At 35.1% G+C, this 21,554-nt stretch overlaps 1 protein-coding gene and 1 long non-coding RNA gene across 2 annotated transcripts; both read left to right on the top strand.

Annotated features, from left to right (window-relative positions):
- Positions 1-224: 224 nt before the first annotated feature.
- Positions 225-15,172, top strand: LOC104891447 (uncharacterized). Its single transcript, XM_010677143.4, has 10 exons — positions 225-382; positions 490-571; positions 658-736; positions 6,694-6,778; positions 8,026-8,134; positions 8,640-8,728; positions 8,830-8,894; positions 9,141-9,219; positions 14,340-14,483; positions 14,634-15,172. Exons 1-10 carry the CDS (start codon positions 308-310, stop codon positions 14,634-14,636), a joined length of 810 nt encoding a protein of 269 aa, XP_010675445.2. The 5' UTR covers positions 225-307; the 3' UTR covers positions 14,637-15,172.
- A 2,596-nt stretch (positions 15,173-17,768) lies between these two features.
- LOC130590949 (uncharacterized) lies at positions 17,769-19,900 on the top strand. Its single transcript, XR_008968843.1, has 2 exons — positions 17,769-18,778; positions 19,517-19,900. It is a non-coding gene; the product is annotated as an uncharacterized LOC130590949 (long non-coding RNA).
- Positions 19,901-21,554: the final 1,654 nt, after the last annotated feature.

The following is a 21,554-nucleotide window of genomic DNA, read 5'->3' as shown; positions in this document are numbered from 1 at the left end:
GAAAACTAATTTTGAAATTATATTTTTTATTATAAAATTATTTTAGGATGAAAATATTTTACACCTTATCAAACGAAGCTTATTATTATTTTTTTTTTTTTGACAGGGAGCCTAACTTTCCTATATTATGGACTATGGAGTACGATAATATACGAGAATATACAGGTTAAGTAACCCTTTGTACCCAACAGTTCATTTGACGTAGGTCTGGATATTTCTCAGGCGCCAGAATGACCTTAACTAATCTGACCTAATTGATCCTTGTAACAAGCCCCTCTGTTTTCAATTGAAACTCCAGGAAAAAAAAATGGGGAGTGATGTCGTAAAGAAGAAGAACCTTAAGAAACTCCCTTTAAACCCTAATTGGGCTCAGCTTCAACAGGTTACCTCTCTCTCTTTCTCTTTCTCTTTCTTATTCAATTTGATTCTTCGTCTTCATTTTCGTTTTAACGAACATTGATTTTTTTTTTTGGCGCTTTTCTTCCATAGAAGCTGAAAAACCAGAGTTCCAAACCTAATCTTCCGAGACCTTCGCTGGATTCTAATGGCAGTTCTTCACCTACAATTTTAGGTCATTTTCTAACCTCCTGTCTCTTTTTTACACATGCAGTGGGTATGTTTTACTGTATGTTTTGCTTAATTGTTCGAATTTTTTAGGAAAACGTAAAGAACGCTCAAATTCGGAGTCCGATGATGAACAACCCAATATTCTTGCACCTACTTCTTCTGATTGCAGGTATTGTGTTCATGCTTGATAAAGTATGCAGATTAACACTAATTCAGCTCGAGGTTAGAACAACCTCCATTGATGAGTTTAGACAAGAAAGCTTAGATTTAAGAAAGTTTAGAGATATAGAGAGAGAGTGTTTAGAGAAGAAGAGAAAGTTTAGATTGTATTATGTATTGAATGAATTACAATCTGGTAGAGAGAGCTTCCTTATATACTACATACAGTAAGATAACAACTATTCAGAATCAATACAATAAGTTGTTATAACTAACTATGCTGATGTGGCTTAGTTAGTTATTGCTGCATTATTTGAATCATTTGAGCTATGCTCAACATCCCCCGCAAGCTGGAATCTGTAAGAAGCATTCCTAGCTTGGACAACAAAGTGTTAAACTGAGAGGAAGGCAAAGCCTTAGTAAACACATCAGCTACCTGATTCTTAGTAGGTAAGTAGGATAGCTGTAGAAGACCTTCCATGATTTTTTCTCTGAGTAAAATGACAATCAATATCTATATGCTTTGTCCTTTCATGAAAGACAGGACTTTTAGCAATATAGATAGAAGATTGATTATCACAGTGAAGGGTAACAGGCTTCAAATCAGAGACACCCAACTCAGTCAAGAGTCTAAGAAGCCATGTAATTTCAGAAGTGGCACTGGCCATAGCCCTATATTCTGCTTCAGATGAGCTTTTGGAAACTGTAGCTTGTTTCTTGGATTTCCAAGAAATAGGTGAATTGCCAAGAAGAAGTAGGTAGCCTGAAATGGACCTCCTTGAATTAGGACATGCACCCCAGTCTGAATCTGAGAAAGCTTGGAGTTTCAATTCAGAACTAGCATGTAGGAGAATACCTTGAGTACCAGTACCAGCAACATACTTCAAGGTGTGGTAAAGAGCAGCCATATGAGAAGAGCTAGGAGCATGCATAAACTGGTTGAGAGCTTGAATAGTGAATGATAGATCAGGTCTAGTATTAGTTAGGAAGTTGAGTTTCCCTACTAGACATCTATAGTGAGTAGGATCAGGGAGAGGTGTACCATCAAGAGCTGAAAGTTTGAGATGTAAAGGAAGTGGAGTAACAGTGTGAGGAGAGAGATCTAACTCAGTAGAAGAAAGAAGTTCCTTAGTGAACTTCTTTTGTGTCATAATAATCCCATATGGTGTTCTGGTGATTTCAATACCCACAAAAAATAATTGAGCAACCCCAAATCCTTGATGCTGAAGGTAGTGTGAAGATAATCTTTGAGAGAGGTGATGCTGTCAATGTCAGTGCCAGTAAGCAAGATATCATCCACATATACTGCTGCAATAGTAATATGATTTAATGTCTTCTTAATAAAGAGACTGTAATCATTCATAGATTGAATGAAGCCCTGAGCTTGTAAAGCAGATAGAAGTTTAGCAAACTATTGTCTGATGGCTTGTTTAAGCCCATATAAAGACTTGTTAAGCTTGCAAACAGAGCCAGGAGGACAAGAGAGACCCTCAAGAGGCTTCATATACACTTCTTCATGTAAATCACCATGAAGAAATGCATTGTTAACATCTAGTTGATATATAGGCCAGGATTTATTAGAAGCTATAGCAAGAATACACCTGATAGTAGACATCTTGACCACTGGAGAAAAGGTTTCTTCATAATCCAAGCCATATTGTTGTGTAAAGCCCTTTGCAACAAGTCTGGCTTTGCATCTCTCTAGAGAACCATCAGCCTTGAGTTTAGTTTTGTACACCCATTTACAACCTATGGGTTTCTTAAGAGGAGGTAATGCAACAATATCTCAAGAATGTGTGTCAGCCAAGGCTTTAAGCTCCTTGTCCATTGCTTCAACCCAAACAGGTGATTTAGAAGCTTCCTTGTAGGAGTGAGGTTCAGAAAAAGAATCTATAGTAGCAATGAGAGAAAGATGAGATGAAGGTATAGAAGCAGCAGTAACCAGATTACACTAATGTGAAGAAGGTGGTGTAGTTGTGCCAAGATTGCAGATATAAGATTGTAAATAGGATGGGTGTTTAGTAGGTCTGGTGGATTTTCTTAGTGGAGGAGAAGAAATAGAAGGTGAGGGTGAAGGTGAAGGAGGTGGAGAAGGTATAGTAGGTGTAGAGAAAGATGATGGTGGTGTATGAGAAGAATCTGGAGAAGAAGAAGGGAGAAGAGTAAAATTAGGAGATGAAGATGGTGAGTCTGAGGGAATAGATGTAGAAGGAGGAGAATGAAAAACATCTGGGATATCTGCAATAGAAGAAGTTAAATTAGTAGAAGGGAGAAAAATGTTAAAAGTTTTAGTGGTGTTAAAGGAAGTGGGAGAAGGATTGTAATGGAAAGGAAAGTGTTTTTCATAAAACACTACATCTCTTGAAACAGTGATGGTATGAGTGGCAAGGTTTAACACTTTATAGCCTTTGTGCTGTGATGAATATCCAATAAACACATGAGGTTGTGATCTTGGATGAAATTTGCTCCTGTCTTGTTTGAGTGTTGCAACAAAACATAAACACCCAAAGGCTCTTAGATGAGAAACATTAGTCTCTTTGTTGTAAAGCTTGGTGAAAGGAAAAATGTGTTTAAGGCAAGTTAAAGGCATTCTGTTGATGATATAAGCTGCTGTTAGAATGCACTATCCCCAATATGAGATAGGTAGGTTGGATTGAAAAAATAGAGCTCTTGCAGTTTCTAGTAAATGTTTGTGTTTTCTCTCCACAACTCCATTTTGTTGTGGAGTGTCAACACAACTTCTTTGGTGTTGTATACCTTTGGCAGCATAGAAAAGCTTTAGGTCTCCTTCACAAAGTTCCTTGGCATTATCTGTTCTAATGCATTGAACAAGGATGTGAAATTGTGTTCACATAAGAAACAAAATTATGTAAGATAACCACATCATCAGATTTGAACTTCAACATATGAATCCAAGTACTTCTGGAATAATCATCCACTATAGTCATGAAGAAAGTACATTTATTGTAAGTAGGTACCCTATAGGGCCCCCAGAGATATACATGAATCAACTGAAAAGTTGCAGTAGTACAAATAGAACTAGAAGTAAATGGGAGTCTATGTTATCTAGCAGCAGGACACACTTGACAAATGCACTCAACAGCTGCATTGATGGGTAATGAAGGGAATAAGTGCTTCGGTTGTTGAAATGGCATATGACCAAGTCTTATGTGTTGATGTTTTACTTCTTCAAGAACTGAGGTGGAAATTGTAGATAACCCATGAGCAGAAGATAGGGCACTAGGTGAATCATCAGCAGCAACAACAGATGATGAAGTAATAGCAGTGCAATATAAGCCACTTTCAAGCTTACCAAGAGGCATTCTCATTGAATGGCCCTGAAGAAAACAGGCATTATCAGTGAATATAACTTCACATTTGAGATCTTTGCATAATTTAGGAATAGAAATAAGATTAAATTTGAAGCCTGGAACATATAAAACTTCTTGAAGAGAAACACCATTCACAACAACAATACCAATATGAGTAACTTGAACCTTGTTTCCATCAGGTATTGTAATGCTATGTTCCCCAGATGTGACCATATTTTAATTGGCAAATAAAGACAAATCATAACTCATATGATCTGTAGCACCACTATCCAAGACCCAATCACTTTGAAAAGAAGAAAACAAGCATGTTTTACCTGCTAGGAATGCAGTTCCATGAATGTTATCTTCATTAGCAACTTCTTCAGGATTATCTGTTGCAGGATTGTAATTGGTATGCATAATATCAATGATCTGATTATACTGATCAAGAGTAAATGATGCTGTGACTAATTCATTCCCAAAGCCAGCTGGATTATCATAACTCTCATTATCAAGAGAAGCTCCTTGTGAAAGATGAGCATATTTCTTGAATTGAGGTTTGAAATCTTGAGGATACCCATTGAGTTTGAAGCATCTTTCAGTGGAATGTTCTGTGATCTTGCAATGATCACAATAATATGGAAAACTCCTCTTATTGCTGTTGTTAAACACCACTTTTCCTTTATTCTTATTATCAGTTGATGGATAATAAGGTTGTTGCTTGTAAGGCTGTTGATAAACAGTTGGTTTTGTTCTGTTGTGATCATAGTATGTTCTTCTATCAGCAACTAAGGCATGATTTTCTGCAGAATAGGAATTAGAACTTTGCATATCATGAGCAATAGTTCTGTTTCTTTCTTCTTGAACAAGAAGTCTGTATGCATGATTAACAGCTACAGTGGCTGCATCATCAAAATGTTAGCTCTCACCATAGCATAGTGTTCATTCAATTTCATCAAGAATTGAATGAGTCTCTAATTCTCTCGAGCAGTCAATAATTTCTTATTGAGGTTACAACTGCATCCATTGCAAGTACAGGTAGGAATAGGATTAACAATGTCCAGTTCATCCCACAGCATTTTCATCTTTGTGAAATATTCAGCAACATTTTCACCTCGTGATATATCATTTAATTGTTGTTCAAGAGAGAACAACCATGGTCCAGAAGATTGACCATATCTTTCTTCAAGATTACTCCAGATTTCTTTAGCAGTAGAAAAATAGAGAACACTACGAGCAATAGTAGGTTCTAAGGCACTTAACAACCAGCTAATAACCAAATCGTTGCATCTTTTCCAAGCATGATAAGTAGGATCACTAATGGCTGGCATTTCAAGTGTTCCATCTACAAAGCTTAGTTTTATAGTTAGCAGATAAACCTATAAGCATTGCTCTCTTCCAATCACTATATCCATTACCATCAAATTTAGTAGGAACTGAACACATTTTAAGGCTGTCACTAGGATGAACATAGAAAGGACTAGAATAATCTTGTCCAGGATCAATGTTAGTGTTCTTATTTGAAATTTCTTCTACTATTTCAGGCATGATAATATCAGGTTTAGATTTCAAGAATTTTAGTGTGTTTTAGAAAGATAGAATCAAGAACAGAAGATCTGTTTGTGAAACAGATTAGAATATATGAAGAGAAGAACATAATTCAAAGGAATTTAGATCAAAAGAATTTGTGAGTAGAATTTATAGAATGTGGAATTTTAGAAAGGAAGATCGATTTTAGAACTTACAGACATTTAGATTTCATCAGTGAGTATTTGATCTTCAAGAATTTGATTGCAATAGTTTCGTAGCTCTGATACCATGATAAAGTATGCAGATTAAAACTAATTCAGCTCGAGGTTAGAACAACCTCCATTGATGAGTTTAGACAAGAAAGCTTAGATGTAAGAAAGTTTAGAGATAGAGAGAGAGTGTTTAGAGAAGAAGAGAAAGTTTAGATTGTATTATGTATTGAATGAATTACAATCTGGTAGAGAGAGCTTCCTTATATATTACATACAGTAAGATAACAACTATTCAGAATCGATACAATAAGTTGTTATAACTAACTATGCTGATGTGGCTTAGTTAGTTATTGCTGCATTATTTGAATCATTTGAGCTATGCTCAACAATGCTCTAAGATATCTTGGATATATATTTTATGCTTTTCTGTTATTTGCATTATTATTTCATGCTAGACTTCTATTAATGTGTGATTTTTTTTATTGTAACTGTTAGTATTCAGAGAATATTAGTGATAATGGTTGATCCTTGACAATTTATGTGAACCAATATTGGCATATTTAGACCATTTTTGGTGAATTAGAATATTGCATGTTCAAGCTGCACAAGTGTAACTCAGATAGTATCTTTTGATTTGAAATGGAGGAGAATTGATGGAATTTAAGTAACCTTAGAATGTATTTATACCAGCTGATAATCCGTACGTCCTTCCTCACTTTCAGTTCCATGTCCCATAACCTTTTTTTTTTTTTTGGTGTTTTATGGCCTTTTAAAGTTCGGTTGCTATGTGGTTTCGATTGCTGAGGAAGGGGAAAAATGATAATGGAAGTATTTCCCACTAAGAAAGTAATTGATGAAGTTTTAATCCTTTTCCAGTATATATGTTGTATTGACTATTGATTATCTTTTTTCAGTTTAACAGATGAGGTAGCCATGGATTGTGAAATGGTTGGGGTTAGTCCTCAAGGAAATAAAAGTGCACTAGGGCGAGTTACATTGGTACTTATTATTATTCACTCTCATGTTCAACTTCTGCATCAGCTTTACTCACTAAAATTTAGTTACTATGTGGTTTTGATTGTTCAGGAAGGGGAAAAGAAAAATAATTGAAGTATTGTCCTCTAAGACAGTAACTGATTAAGTTTTAAACTTCTGCTTCACTCAGTCTAATAGAGTTGTTCGCTTTTATTCAAGTTCCGCATTCAGGTTTTCTTCTTTGTATGTAGATTTTAGCTTTTTCCACTCTGAACACTAGTTTCTCACAACAGCTAGGCCCTATCCCCTTGAGTGAGTGGTTTGAGGGACACTTTTTGTGTGGAGATATTTATGTTTTGTAATTGATAGGCCAGAGCTAACTGCTCGTCAATTGTTGGTTTTATACTTGTCTAAACTTTTGTCCTTTTGGTTGCATTCTTCAGAGACTGGCTGTGGTATCTTGAAAAAGAATTATGGGGTGTCTGGTTGCTCTAATTGAAATGGAATGGAGTTCCAGACTTCCAGTGTTTGTTTGGGTCATTTTCCACTGGAACGTGATACCAGGGGGTTGTTTTAAATTCCATCCAACCCCTAAATATTTCTTACCTACCTCACCCTCTAAGATCCTAAGTTCATTCCGCCGTAGATACAAGCCTTAGAGTAGCTCCTATACAAGAGGGGCAGGAAAGAAAACTTCGGGGAGACTTACACACATTATCTCTAGTTTCATGTGAAGCGTCGCCAGTAATCTCGAGTGACCTACATAGCTAATCTTTTTTTGTGAATTTTAGTGAAATGGGGGGTTTTTGGATTTATATGTACCTGTATCTAGTTGGGATGTTGTTTGATTACCTTCTTTTTGTGAATTTTAGTGAAATGGCACTGAGTTTTTTTTAAAAAGTACACTCAATATTTATGATTTTGTGAAGTTGAATGTAAAAGGAATGCACAGTTTGTTATGCTGGTTGCTGAGTTTTTACTACTACTACTACTACTACTACTACTACTACTACTACTACTAATACTACTAATACTACTACTTCAGAATATGTTTTCGACTATCTGTTCAATTTCTTTCTTGGATTGAGCTTCCTCACGTGTGTATATTTCTAAGTAATCTTTCATTTGGATTTGCTATTATGCTATATATATTAAACTTCCTGACCTATCTCTATCTCTCAAATGTCATTGTGTGCCTATTTTCTGTTTATAGTTCATGTCTTTTCTGTGTCAAGGTTCCTTATTTAATGATCTAAATCCGTTTTTGGCAGGTAAATAAGTGGGGAAATGTGATATATGATGAATTTGTCCGGCCTATCGATCGTGTTGTTGACTTTCGAACTGATATCAGTGGAATTCGACCCCGTGATTTGAGGAAAGGTTTGCCAGGCGTCTTGTGTTCCAGTACTTTTTTTAATGTATCAAATACTTGGACCTTTGTGTCTTTCTTGGCCGTTATCTTATTAATATCTTGTTGCTAACCCTGATAAAATGTCGTATGCTTAATTTATGCATTTATTAGATAGACCGTAATAGATTTGGTCCAAATAATTGCGTGAATCTGCTTTTTGCTGTCAATATCTGTTGCTGAACCTATTCACCAATCATGAGTGCATTTTGAATTCAATTTGAGAGTTATAAAGCTTGGTATGTGTCTATTGACATAAACTGCACTATACAAACATGTTCTTGCATTTGAGTTTGAACTAAACCAAGAACCTTTATTCGATGCTTGCAAGGAGACAACTCTTTCTCTACATTATGGAAAAGTTAGCATATTGATAATTGAAAAGAAGAATATATAAGTGCAGATTTTTTTGGAGCAAGGATAACATGATTGGGTCTTGAATAGGGGATTAAATGATACTCCTGCATTTCCTTGCAGCAAAGGATTTTTCTACTGCTCAAAAAAAGGTGGCAGAGCTGATCAAAGGGAAGGTTCTTGTCGGCCATGCTTTGCGAAATGATCTCAAGGTTTATAGTTGTTATACTCCCTGTTGCATAAGTAAGATTTGTTGCTCTCTTTGCTTCTTACGTCTGAAGTTTTGTCGCTGTGATCTATCTTCTGTTAACAGGCATTGTTGCTAAGTCATCCACGGAAAGATATGCGTGACACTTCAGAATACCAGCCATTTTTGAAGTATGTTTCTTGCTTCTGAAAATTGAAACGGTCTTTCCCTTTCCTAGGCTTATCTTTTCATTCCCATTTCCTCTCTATAAGAAGTGAATGGAAATGACAGATAGAAAGTACATTTCATATACAGTTGAAATGCTCTTTTAGAATTTGAATCACTTAAACATGACCTGTCGGAATGCTTGAAAGGTAATAACATATTCATGTTTTTTCCCCCTCTTAACTTCTAATTGTTTTTCTTGAATTGGCTAGAGAAAGTCATAGAAAGGCACTTCGGCATCTTGCTGCTGAGTTTCTCGGTGTGCAGATACAGAACGGAGAGCATTGTCCTGTGAGTATATTATTCTGATCCATATAAGGAATTGTCTTAAATTTATTTATTACATTTTGGTATTAGGAACTAAAAGTCCAGCACTCAGTAGATATATTTTGTCTATTTTTCTGCTGAGGAAAGAATTCTCCTATCTGAAGATGATGCTTTTGCTGCTTATCTCTCTGGCTAAGATGTACTTAACAAATTCATTACTATGCTGGGTGTTTCACTAGTCACAGTGACTTCATACATTCTGTATTTGAACAAATTACGTTTATATTAGTGTGTAGAGTGATCTTTCTTTGTGGCTAAAATTGCGTGCTGCATTATATGCTTCTACAAAACTTATGGAAAAGCTTATTGTATTATAGCGTAGAATCTGGGAACTTTCTTTACATAAGATCATGAATGTTGGAATTGGTCTCAGATTCTCAGTTCTCATAGCTCAAAGATTGCTTAGACTTTAGAGTTTGTTCGAAAATTAGCTGATATGGCTGTAGGAAATCTTCTGCGAGTTATGTTTATTAAATTAGTAACTCCATGACCTGTTTATTCAGTCAAGCTATCGAATTAATATAACTTCACCTAGAATATCAAAATAGTGCTTTTGCACAGGTCAGTGTGGCACTTTTGTGATTTGACCACAAGGGATCTTCAAATTTCCTTGGTGAAAAGGGTTGGCTTCGAGTAATTTTCTCATGATGGTAGCTCATGGGCATCGATCTGCAGATTGAGTTAATATTGTTTCTGCTACTGAGCATCAGATCTTGTAGCATGTCGTTAAATCTTCAAAACATTTTCTTTAAGATATGCTGTTTTAGTGCCTGATTTGTAGAATCAACACTAGACGAGAACCTAGAATATGTATATAGTTCAAGACTTTGTGATACTGCAATGCCGAATCCTTATAGTTTGGCCTTTCTTAGATGGTTTTGGTAACAGCCAGACTCTTGAAAGTTGAAACATCACTTGTTGATCTCTGGTAGTAATGGAACTTGTAATAGTTGCAATATTAACAGTGTGTTTCGAACTTTGAATGAGGGAATTGGAGGGGACAGAGAATCAAGGGTCCATTTTGCTTATATAAATATGGAATGGTGAAGGGAAGGGAATAATAGATTCATTTCTCTGTCCCTTTTGATAAGCCAGATATTTCCCTCCCCTGCCTCCCACTTCTTCCCTTGTTTGGAGAGAGAGAGGACGAGGGGCTTCTACTTGATATGGTAGCCCACCAAGCCAACATATTAAAGAAGTCACTACTTAGTGATATAGGACTAGTGAGAGTCATGCATTGAGAACTTAATAAGATACATCGGTAGTAATTTTCAATGAGAACTCAATGCACATTGATTGCACCTTTTATGGAGGATGGATGGGGGGATAAAGAAAACCATCCAGTGTTGCTAGAGAGTGTTGGAAAAACAAGGTATATCAAGGCTACAAAGAAGAAATTATAATAGAAATATCACTTAGATAATCTAAAAGAATGGATATGTGATGTCGTGGCAACTAGGCCACTGCCCTAAAAACGAGATTTGGCCCATCCGAGGTACAAACCGTTATGGCCGACTCGTTCCCCAATCCCAAGGTTAATATCACTCCCACACACCCATGTACTTGAGTGTGAGGGATTGGAGCCACACAAGCTCTTGCTCAAGAGAGGTCAATCTAATAGGATTGGATGGTTGGAATATTGTTACCCTTATAAAAATAGACAACACATGTATATATAAGAGAGATTACAAGCATATATTCAATCACAATAATAATAAACCGTTACACATTTATTTGTAACGTCCAATATTAATGTGAAATATTCTCCCATATACACCACCTTAATAAACATAATTGTTCATTAAGAAGCTCATCGAAAGATGAGTTACATGTTTTCCATAACCACCAAAAGAGAATCCCAAGAAAAAGCCGTAAGAAGGAAAATTAATTAAGGCCTTGAAGCCATTTCTCCAACAGAGAGAATCAATTGTAATGAAATGGATATTTGGGACAGTAAAATCAAAGAAAATGAAGATGATTTTGATTGATAATAATGGAAATAACAGAAAATAAAGATTATCAAGTTTTCGAGTGAATTGACACACTCCCAAAGCTAACAACTAAAATGAACTTTCCAATATTTTCTTCATCCCTTTCCTATCACTAATCCTTCTATATTTATAGAGCTAACTTACTTACTTACTCCCCAAGCCAACCTAATTATATTGTACTACCTATATTACCCCTCCCCTTAAATCAATCTATTATAGAAGCCAAATTCACCTTTCAGCTCACTGAAAAGTAGGGAAGTTGCTAATTGAAATAGTTTTGGACACCCAAAAGCCTGCAATTAGAACTACTGACTGAATTTTGAGCACAATCACCTTAGGATAAGTCCTTGCATATTTCTGAAGTTACTAATTTAAGTGCGCATTCTTATCGGCCATAATTTATAGGCATTTGTGTGAATGTTCTTGATGCCATTATTGAACTTTAATAGAAGTAGATGTCCTCCTAAGTCAAAAGCTCCAGCCAACTTAACCCAGAAGTTCCAAAAAAGTTATGATCTCCAAAAATAAATGTGATGGCATATCTGATTAGAGCTATTTAATAGTTAGTCTGGTAACATTGGCGTAATAAGTAGACCAACTTCAAGCTTTCAGAAGTCCAGGGAGGAAGCTGCTGGAGAATGTGTTGCCCTGGTATGACCTTTATTAAACTAATCAAAAAACAATTGCTCATATAGAATGATTTCATCTTAGAGCTCAAAATTTTATTCTTTTTGCGACAAGGAAATAAGATATATCTAGCTGAGCTGAGCAAAAGGGCGAGGCTAGAAGAGTTTTAATGAGTAATCATGATGTAAATATGTAATTACTTTTAATTTCTAAATTATTAATGTGAACATTCATGAATATGAAATCAAACCCTTAAAGAAATCTCTTATAGTTTGGCTTTACATTTGCAAAAGAGTGTTTATAGGGTTCTTGGATCATTGGATGAAAAAAAAGTGGAGGGTTTGCCTTTGAGCTTAAATACAATTTACAAGCTCATTGTCAAAAAGAGGTAACACGTCAAAAGAAGATTTGAGAAATGTGTTTCGCAAAAATATATTACAAAGTGTTTTGATGCTAAAAAAGGATGCACCTAGAGTTATGATGATATGAGTGGCTCTGGGTCGTTAATTGAATTCTTAGTGGACGGACTTATGTTGCTATTTCAAGCTGGCTTACTAGAGAATCAGAGAAAAGTGGATAAGAGCTGAGCTATAGCTTTTCAAATTAGTACTTTATCAACTGATGGAGTACTTTCACTTTTGGTGCTAGTTCTATGGACAAAAATCATAAAGGTATTTTAAATTTGAAGGTTATGGTATCTTCAATCATGTATTTATGTACTCTAGGCTCCCAAATTGTTTAACATATCTAAGTTTGAAGAAATTGAGAATTTAGGGGTAAGGATTCTATCGGTATTCTAGGAAAGGATCTACTAGAAGAAACTATCGAGCATTATAATGGATACATTGCTCATAATCAGGTTATTCTTCTAGTGCTGCCTACGAACTGGATCATAATTGCAGCCGTAGTTATTGTCACTTTCATTCTCTCCAAGGTGGCAAAGTTTGCATTTCTTTTATCAAAGAAAATTAATTTGGTTTTGGCTATAGTATGAGAAATCTGTGGAAGACTAGCTGCATCCCTGTTCTTACAAGTTAGAATGGTTGCACAAGTCTACTGTATTTAAGGCAATTCAGATTTGTTCTTCATTGGGAACATATTATGCAGTATGCATCTTGAAGAAGAAAGCTAGGAAGGTTTTTAAAGTGAGGGATGGATATGGAGAATCCTGTTGGTGGAAATATAACTGCCAGTGTGACAAGTGAACCATTTGAGTACTTGTAACTTTTGATAAGGTATAATGACTATGGTTGATGTGGAAGTGGGAAAAGACAATGATGTACATGACATTGATGATGGAGCTTTGGCACCAAGGAAATAAGGTGTCAAAACTACTGCAAGTGGTCTAATGAAAGTTGATTCTCTATTGTGGTTGGTGTTAGGGTCTGTTTTGTTCCAACCTTTTTTTTTATTATTTCAGAAAAATGAATAAAAAATCAGAAAAATTAAGAAAAGTTTGTAAAATTAAGAAAATTTCAGAAAATTCAGAACAGTTTAGAATAGTTCAGAAAAGTTAACTGGAGGTACAGAAAAGTTCAGAGTAATTGACAGAAGTTCAGAGAAGTTGAGAAAAAAAAAGATAAGCTCAAGAAAAATAAGTTGGTTAATACAACTGTTCATTGACCCTCAAAAAGAGAGAAAAATAAGTTGTATAGAATAGACCCTTAGTGTGGGTCCACAAATCCTTTTGGTTACATTTTGAGAATTTGCGAGTTTGTAATGTCTTTGACGAGTTAGGAGTTAAGGTTGTGTACTTTTGGACCTCCTTAGATCCTGCTGTAGTGTGATTGACACTGATTGTGATGCCTGGTGGAGAGTTTCTGATTTAAAATAGGTTAGGGATCTGTATATCGGTAGGCTTGTATAATAAAGAAGGTTTCACGAAAAATCATATGTTGTCAGGAAATTGGAAAAAAACATATTGTTAAGTTAAAGCTGTTGATGATTTTTTTAGTAATTTGGTACATAATCTGATTTACTATGGCAGCAACTTACCTGGCTATATTTGATAGAACAGCTATACATGTTCATTGCTAGAACAGCTTCATGCTGTCAAGCTCTAGGTCAATTTAGCCTATATACTTTGTATGACCTCGTAAATTGCACATGTATACATGCCTGATGTCTCATGGAGTCATGGTCCAAACTCAAAAGTTAAAAAAAACTTCTTAGGTGAGGAAATGAGGACTTAATCTTTAAGCTCTGATGATGTTACTTTTTGGGCTTCACCACTATTGAAAGCCAAATCTGTCCTGAAACTGATCTATCTTTAGAATCTGAATTTCTTAAGAGTAGAATTATAGTTGAGATGCATAAATGAATTTCTATATCAGGTTCCTTGTCAATGGTTGCTCAACTTGTTTGATGCATCGTGACTTCTATCCCAGCTAAATATGATGAACGTTTCAGTGCTTCTTAGGCTGTCAGGTGACATTAATTAACTTATTTCTATCCATTTTCTCTCAGGTTGAAGATGCTCGTGCTGCAATGCTGCTTTATCAGAAACACAAAAAAGAGTGGGAGAGGAGTGTCAAAGATCGGTCGAGGCTTGTGGAGAAGCAAAAGAAACGCAAAAACAGGAAAAAGTCAAACAACAAAGTAGCTGCAGAGGTGAAAATTATTCCAGTTTTTACGGACGTATCTATTTACCGAATTTTGTTCTACAATTTTTTCCTTACCTCCATTCGTCCCAATCCCACAAAATGTATCTGCAAAAGTTCCATAATAGTAGAGGGTTAATTTCCAGATTTCTATTCACAGTGAACAGATTCTTCCAAAGATAAGGCTCCATCAAACAGTGAAGAAAGACATGTGCCACCTGACAGCTTCACCATTGGCTCCTTTTTGCACCTGACAGATGATCAAGAGAAGTGGTGACCCCAGAAAACTGAAATTGGAAGCAGCACTAATTTGTTTATTTGGACGAACAGCTGTGATTTGTTAGCCTAAAGATGGTATGCATAAACTCTGAGCAAAAAACAATGTATCAAGTGGAGTTAATTATTCCCTTGGTCACTTATATCGCTTTGATTCTGTGTAATCTGGCCTGTTATTTAAATGGTGGGTCTGTAAAGTGGGCATTTTTTTGTGATTGCCTATGTAATAATTTTAAGAAAGTAGGCATTCTTAGTGACTGCCTATGTTATGATTATAAGAAAGTAGGCATTCTTAGTGACTGCCTATGTTATGATTATAAGAAAGTAGGCAATTTCTTTCCTGTCTCCTTGTTGTAGCTTACCCTTCAGTCCCTATCTTGTGATTTTATACTTTTGCACTATTCATAAGTTGTAATTTTAACATACTTCCTCCGTTCCGTTTTAAATGAAACGTTTGTTTTTTCACGCAACCCAATGCGCTTCTTTAGTCATTAATATCTTTAGTTGTGTAAACGTAAAAAATATAAAAAAGTTATAATTTGATAGTATACATCGAGACGAATCTAACAAGATCCCACTTGACTATGTTTTTCTTTATATAATAGCGATAAATTGGAGTTAAAATTGATTCGTGAATAGTGTCATTTCATCCAATGTTTCATTTAAAACAGAACGGAGGAAGTATATGTTTTCCTTAAAATTCTACACAGTTTGAATTTTATATGTTTATGCTGAATTTTGATTAATAATATCTTCTTATTATTAATTAATGCAAATCATAAAAAAAAGTAATATCTGAAATATATATTGACATAAAATTAACAGGATTTAACTTAGGCTTTGTTTGGTAGAGCGTAAAACGTTTTTCTGGAATATTGTTTTCCTCTATTTTCAGTTTTACATTGTTTAGTTGGCAAAGGAGTGTAAAAATCATTTTTCCTTGGGGTAAAATTACACTCTTAATGGTTGAAAACCATTTTCCTTTCAAAATGAAGGGAAAATTGTTTTCCTTATCTCTCTTACACATTCCTCTCACTACCTCTTTACTTTTCCTTTCATATTTATTATTTGGAAAATGATGTACATAGCCCTTAGGGCTATGTATAAGGTGCTTAAAATGGAAATAAAAATTTGAATCAAACATTTATTACCTCAAATGAAGTGAAATTTTGTCATAATTTCTTAAACTGTTTCCAATTAAAAAAATGTATTAAATGCTTATATGTAGCCCTTAGGGCTACATATAACATAACCCTATCCATAAAAAACCATGGGCATACTTTTTTCACATATTTCATGGGTTGTTTGATTCCAATGTCATATCACGCTAATCCAAAAATGAAAAAGATATTATAGTTCCATGCTTAATCGTAGACAACTCAACTTAGGAATAGCTAAAATCCTACAATCTTTTTTGGTCTCTTACACTTTGATTAAATAATAATATGGAAGGGAAAGAAGGGGGAACCAAGAAGTTTATTTTTTTGTCTCCTCATTTGCATCAAAAAGAATAGGGGGGCATTTTATATGATATCACCTAATTAGAACATATTATACCATCCCCATATATCTATTGATTTAGCCAAACCATTTGATATGATACCACCTGATCAGAACATCATATTATACTTTTTTGCTCCGCTAGTATTATGTAAATCCCTACACCCTCCATTATTTTAACTCTTTGTACTTCTATACCATTCGCATGATCATTATGATATATGCATAGGGTAAAACATACTCTAAGGCTCCGTTTGGTAGAGCGTAAAATATTTTTTCTTACATGGAACCAAACAACGGAAAACTAATTTCGGAATTGTGTTTCCCATTGTAAATTATTTTCCATGAAAAATCATTTTATACTGAAAATATTTTACGCTCTACCAAACGGAGCCTTAGAGTATGTTTTACCCTATGCATATATCATAATGATCATGCGAATGGTATAGAAGTACAAAGAGTTAAAATAATGGAGGGTGTAGGGATTTACATAATACTAGCGGAGCAAAAAAGTATAATATGATGTTCTGATCAGGTGGTATCATATCAAATGGTTTGGCTAAATCAATAGATATATGGGGATGGTATAATATGTTCTAATTAGGTGATATCATATAAAATGCCCCCCTATTCTTTTTGATGCAAATGAGGAGACAAAAAAATAACTTCTTGGTTCCCCCTTCTTCCCTTCCATATTATTATTTAATCAAAGTGTAAGAGACCAAAAAAGATTGTAGGATTTTAGCTATTCCTAAGTTGAGTTGTCTACGATTAAGCATGGAACTATAATATCTTTTTCATTTTTGGATTAGCGTGATATGACATTGGAATCAAACAACCCATGAAATATGTGAAAAAAGTATGCCCATGGTTTTTTATGGATATTGGAAAAATTGCATACATTAAGGTGTTGTTTGGTTGGAAGCTATTTCCCTTGGAAATAGAAATTTCTAGGAAATGCATTATGGGTGTTGTGTTTGGTTGGAGGGAAATGGGAGAAGCATAGGAAATACAAATTCCAAGGAAATAGAATTTCCCATGAAACATGGGAAATCACTCACCAAGCCCCCCCTTGGTGAGTAATTTCCTAGGAAATGCAATTTCCTATGGTGTCAACCAAACAATTTTGTCCAATTCCTAGGAAATTAACAAGGGAAATAATTTCCCATGAAATGTAAATTCCCATGGGAAATTACTTCCCATGTGAACCAAACGAGGCCTAAAAAACTTGAATTACAAATTAGAGATAGTATATCCAAACAAATAATAAAGAAACTAAATTGAGCTTTACTTGCTCTTACATACCAAATACAAGATAACTTAAATTTGGAGAAAACTGCTTGATTTAATTTGGAAGCCTATCTTGTTGGATAACTTCGTTCTAACTCTGTTGTTGGTGGTTGACAAATTGACAACCGCCACAACAAAACAGTGATAATGGAGGAGATTTGGTAGACTCTCTACATGAAAAGGGTAACACATGCCTAATGAAGTAATGGAAGGAGTGAACTTTTTCCATTATCGTGGCGACAAACTACAAAAGTCAGATTTGGAACTCACAACATGATCAATCCCAACGACTTTCTGTCACTTGGAATTCTTGAATCAGAATTCTTGGAAGAGTCACGTTCCTTGTTACTCAACGCCCTCTTGAGTAGGTCTTTTGACTTCTCCTTTGCGTAGGAAAACCTCAATAGAGTCGACTTGCTATATGAACCCAATTAGCAAATTAGGGAAACCGTCTTCAAATTTATATTTTTCGATATAATAATTGACAAAATCGGAAAAAACAAGCTCCAACCATGAAAAACCTTGCCACCCTCTTCCACGCTCACTTATTTTTGAATAAGCTACTAAAAACTTTGTGTCCCTCTTTCAACTGTCACTTCTTTGGATTTTAAGGTTTTACCTTCACCCTCTACTCACCCTCGAAATTGAGAATCTATTCGGCTCAAAGTCTGCCCATTGTTGAAAGTACAGATGATTCAAATCTTGTTAATCACTCTTTGCTATTCACATCAATAGTCTTCCCAAGTGATTCTCAATGAACCAGCTAAATGCAACTAAGATAGCTAATTAGCATTTGCAATAATCATTTAGCAGAAGACAACAAGAATATCACAAAGTTAAGGTTTTTTTTTTCTCGCTCCGCATAAATGCAACAATAATTGCCATTTGTGTCCTTTTAAGTTTATATAAATTAATTAACCAAGGATTAGGATGAATTCTTCGAGAGGACCATGTTGCAAATTTTCTTTAACAGCGCATAAAGTAGGTCTATCCAATAGTTTTAAACCAGTTAAAAGGTCCTTTTGTATTGTTTAATGAAGTCCCAAGAGCACAAGTGTAGAACCATTATACAAGTAATTATCACCTACTTGTTATTTTTAGTATGGAGTTCTCCTTAAATTGCTATTTATAGTTCAAACAAGAAGAAGTATAATGCAATAAGTGCATCTATGTTTCCCAACATGAAGACCTCTTCTATAACAACACTCCTCTTCTTAGCTGTCCTGCTATTTGCATTTGGTAAGCTTCATTTCTTGCTAATTTTTTTATAGCTCTTGTTTTTTCGAGCTTCTTATGTTATTCTATTAACTTTTCCAATTATATTTATAATTTTCTCTCTCAAGATTTATTAAAAGTACTTCTCATATGTTATGATGAAGTATATCAAGCACGTTTGAGGGAAATTAAGTACATTTTAAAAACTTATGCTCACGAGTCAATGACGGATCTAGAAATTATAATTGTGAAATCAAAAATAGAATAAGTAGACTTTTATTAGGTCGAGGTTATTGATTATACGAAAGAATTTTCAAAATTCTCAATTTTTACTCGAAAATTTGTCAAAAATTAAAGGTTTACGTGAGGTCAATTAACTCCTCAAAAGAAAAAAATTAACTCATCTACCATCAAGGTAGCTCCACTCATGCTCCAAGCCATTCATTAGTATTTTGTTTTAAGGAGATTATTGTTTGTCCTCCAATATTCCTTTTCTATATGAGACTCTCCTAATCATGCAAGAACGTTCATCCACATGGTCACGTTAGACGTTAGTGGTAGTTTAACCATCAATTGAAGAAATAATCACCAATACATATAAATTTAATGATATGTTCGTATCACAAACCTTTTAATAAGAGAAAACTATACACATCATATTCTGAAGCAATGATTCGAAATATTACTATAAAACTAGTTTTTGAATTAAAAGATGAGAATTTTAGCTAATATATATTTGCTTCGTGGGTTTGTAACAAAAAGGGTTAAAATCAGGGGAATGCCAACTATGCTCTTATGGAACGGTGGAAATGGAGAGATGCTCAATCCCTCAATGTGCTTCAGACTGCCGGACTAAAGTCCAACATTCAACAGGGAAATGCATTGCTATCGACACTTGCTGTTGTGTCGCAAGAGCCCAAACACATAATTAATTCTCTTATTTCCTATCAAGTGTTGTGTCTTCAGTTGTAAGTGAGTGAATTATGGTGTATCTCTCTCTTTTTGAAACATCCAGGGCCCTTTTTTGGTTTTATTTTTTGAGTGTGTTAATATTGATGTACTTTTAAAACTTTTATAATAATCATGTAATGAGACTTTTTCTTGTCTTTTGTTTTTAATGTTTGGGGGTTTACTTAGGATGGTCCCCAATAAAATATGTAACCTTTTAATGTGTATGATCATTTCGAATTTTTTGCCTACAAATTTACACGATTCAATATAGCTGTATAATAATTATTCTGCTATCTATATAAATATATTAAATGTGTAGTTACTAGGATTCGAACACATGATTTTTGAAATGAAATGTAAGAGTTTAATCACTAATCCACTATAATTTCAATGCTTAATGTTTCAAAGTAAAACACAATAAAAGCCTTATAATTATATGTAATTATAAAGACATACATAAACCTTTTGTGCATGCTGATGATTCACCACATATGTGGCGATGTTACAAAAGGAGGCTTAACATGGCGCTTTATTGGCATCTATGTATGGGCATATTCGAGTAACAAACATTGTACTTGGGAGTGTCGAGGGAGAGAGGAGAGAAGTTGAGAATTTTCGGGAAGTTTTGAATCGATGGGCCTTGAGAGATCTCTGGTATGTTGGGCAATGGCGGACTTGGGAACGAGGAAAATCGGTTGATACTAGGATGTGAGAGGCTTGATAGGTTCATTGCCTCGTCGAGCTGGGCTCATTTGTATCCGGATGCTTCAGTTGAGCACTTGCTTTGCTACAGCTCGGACCATTCTCCTATCTTGATTAAACTTCAAGCTGCACCGAGTTCTTCAAGGAGCCCACATAAATCTTTTAAGTTCGAGACGGTCTGGTTTTTTTATGAATCATGTGAGCAAGTAATCCGTGAAGCATGGAGTGATCAGGGGAATGACTCGATTATGCACAAGTTGGATCATGTGGGGTACAACTTGAAGGTATGGAGTAAAAGAAATTTTTGTAATTTGGGCAAGCAAATTGAAGATGCGGAAAAACTATTAAGAGTTGTGCAACAAAACACAATCTCAAAAGAAAGCTGTTAGGAGTGCGAAAAATATGAAGCCTAGTTTGATGACTTGAACCGCAAACACGAGGCTTACTGGTACTTTGGTCTAGAGTTTTGGAGTTTAAGGACAGGGATCGCAATACTAGCTACTTTTACCACAAAACTTCTCAAAGAAAGAAAAGAAATCGCATTCAACGTCTTTATGATGAGAATAATGTCCGGCGATCCGAAGATGAGAAATTAGAGGAGTTGAGTGAGCAGTATTGCAAGCATCTTTTTTTTCTCGGCTAATCCACACTCATCTCACGTGGATGAAGTCCTCTCTTATGTTGATCGGTCCATCACTGCAAAATATAATGAAATTCTCCTCAAGCCGTACACAAGGGAAGAAATTTATGCTGCACCTCTTGAGATGCATTCTTGTAAGGCCCCGGGGACTGATGGTACGCATTCTATCTTTTATCAGTGTTTTCGACATATTATTGGGAATGATGTTACTAGCTTTGTTAGTAATATTTTGCATGGTAGATTGGCCCTGTTGGGCACTCAACTTTTTCATGAGCTTTTAGAGGTTTGGAACCCATTTTAGAGTTTTGACCAGTCAAACCTCTAATATGGGTGTTTAGTAGGGAGAGTTTATAATAGAGTTTTGGGGGTCAAAACTCTCAAACCAAAAACGCTGCAATATGCAGCGTTTTCATGAGAGTTTCAAAAAGAAAAAAATGTTGAGACTAATTTACCCATGCTTATTTATTATTAACTTATTAAGCCAAAGTAAAACCACCAAAGCTTCCA

Source organism: Beta vulgaris, chromosome 4 (assembly GCF_026745355.1).
Source record: "Beta vulgaris subsp. vulgaris cultivar EL10 chromosome 4, EL10.2, whole genome shotgun sequence".
Classification (NCBI taxonomy): Eukaryota; Viridiplantae; Streptophyta; class Magnoliopsida; order Caryophyllales; family Amaranthaceae; genus Beta; species Beta vulgaris.
This window is presented reverse-complemented; position numbering and strand designations above follow the sequence as displayed.

Bases quoted from the DNA above. Each gene is read 5' to 3' on its own strand.
- LOC104891447 (XM_010677143.4), top strand. From the start codon at position 308: ATGGGGAGTGATGTCGTAAAGAAGAAGAACCTTAAGAAACTCCCTTTA. The intron at 737-6,693 runs GTATTGTGTTCA...ATCTTTTTTCAG, and splicing joins CCTACTTCTTCTGATTGCAG to TTTAACAGATGAGGTAGCCA. The intron at 6,779-8,025 runs GTACTTATTATT...CGTTTTTGGCAG, and splicing joins CACTAGGGCGAGTTACATTG to GTAAATAAGTGGGGAAATGT.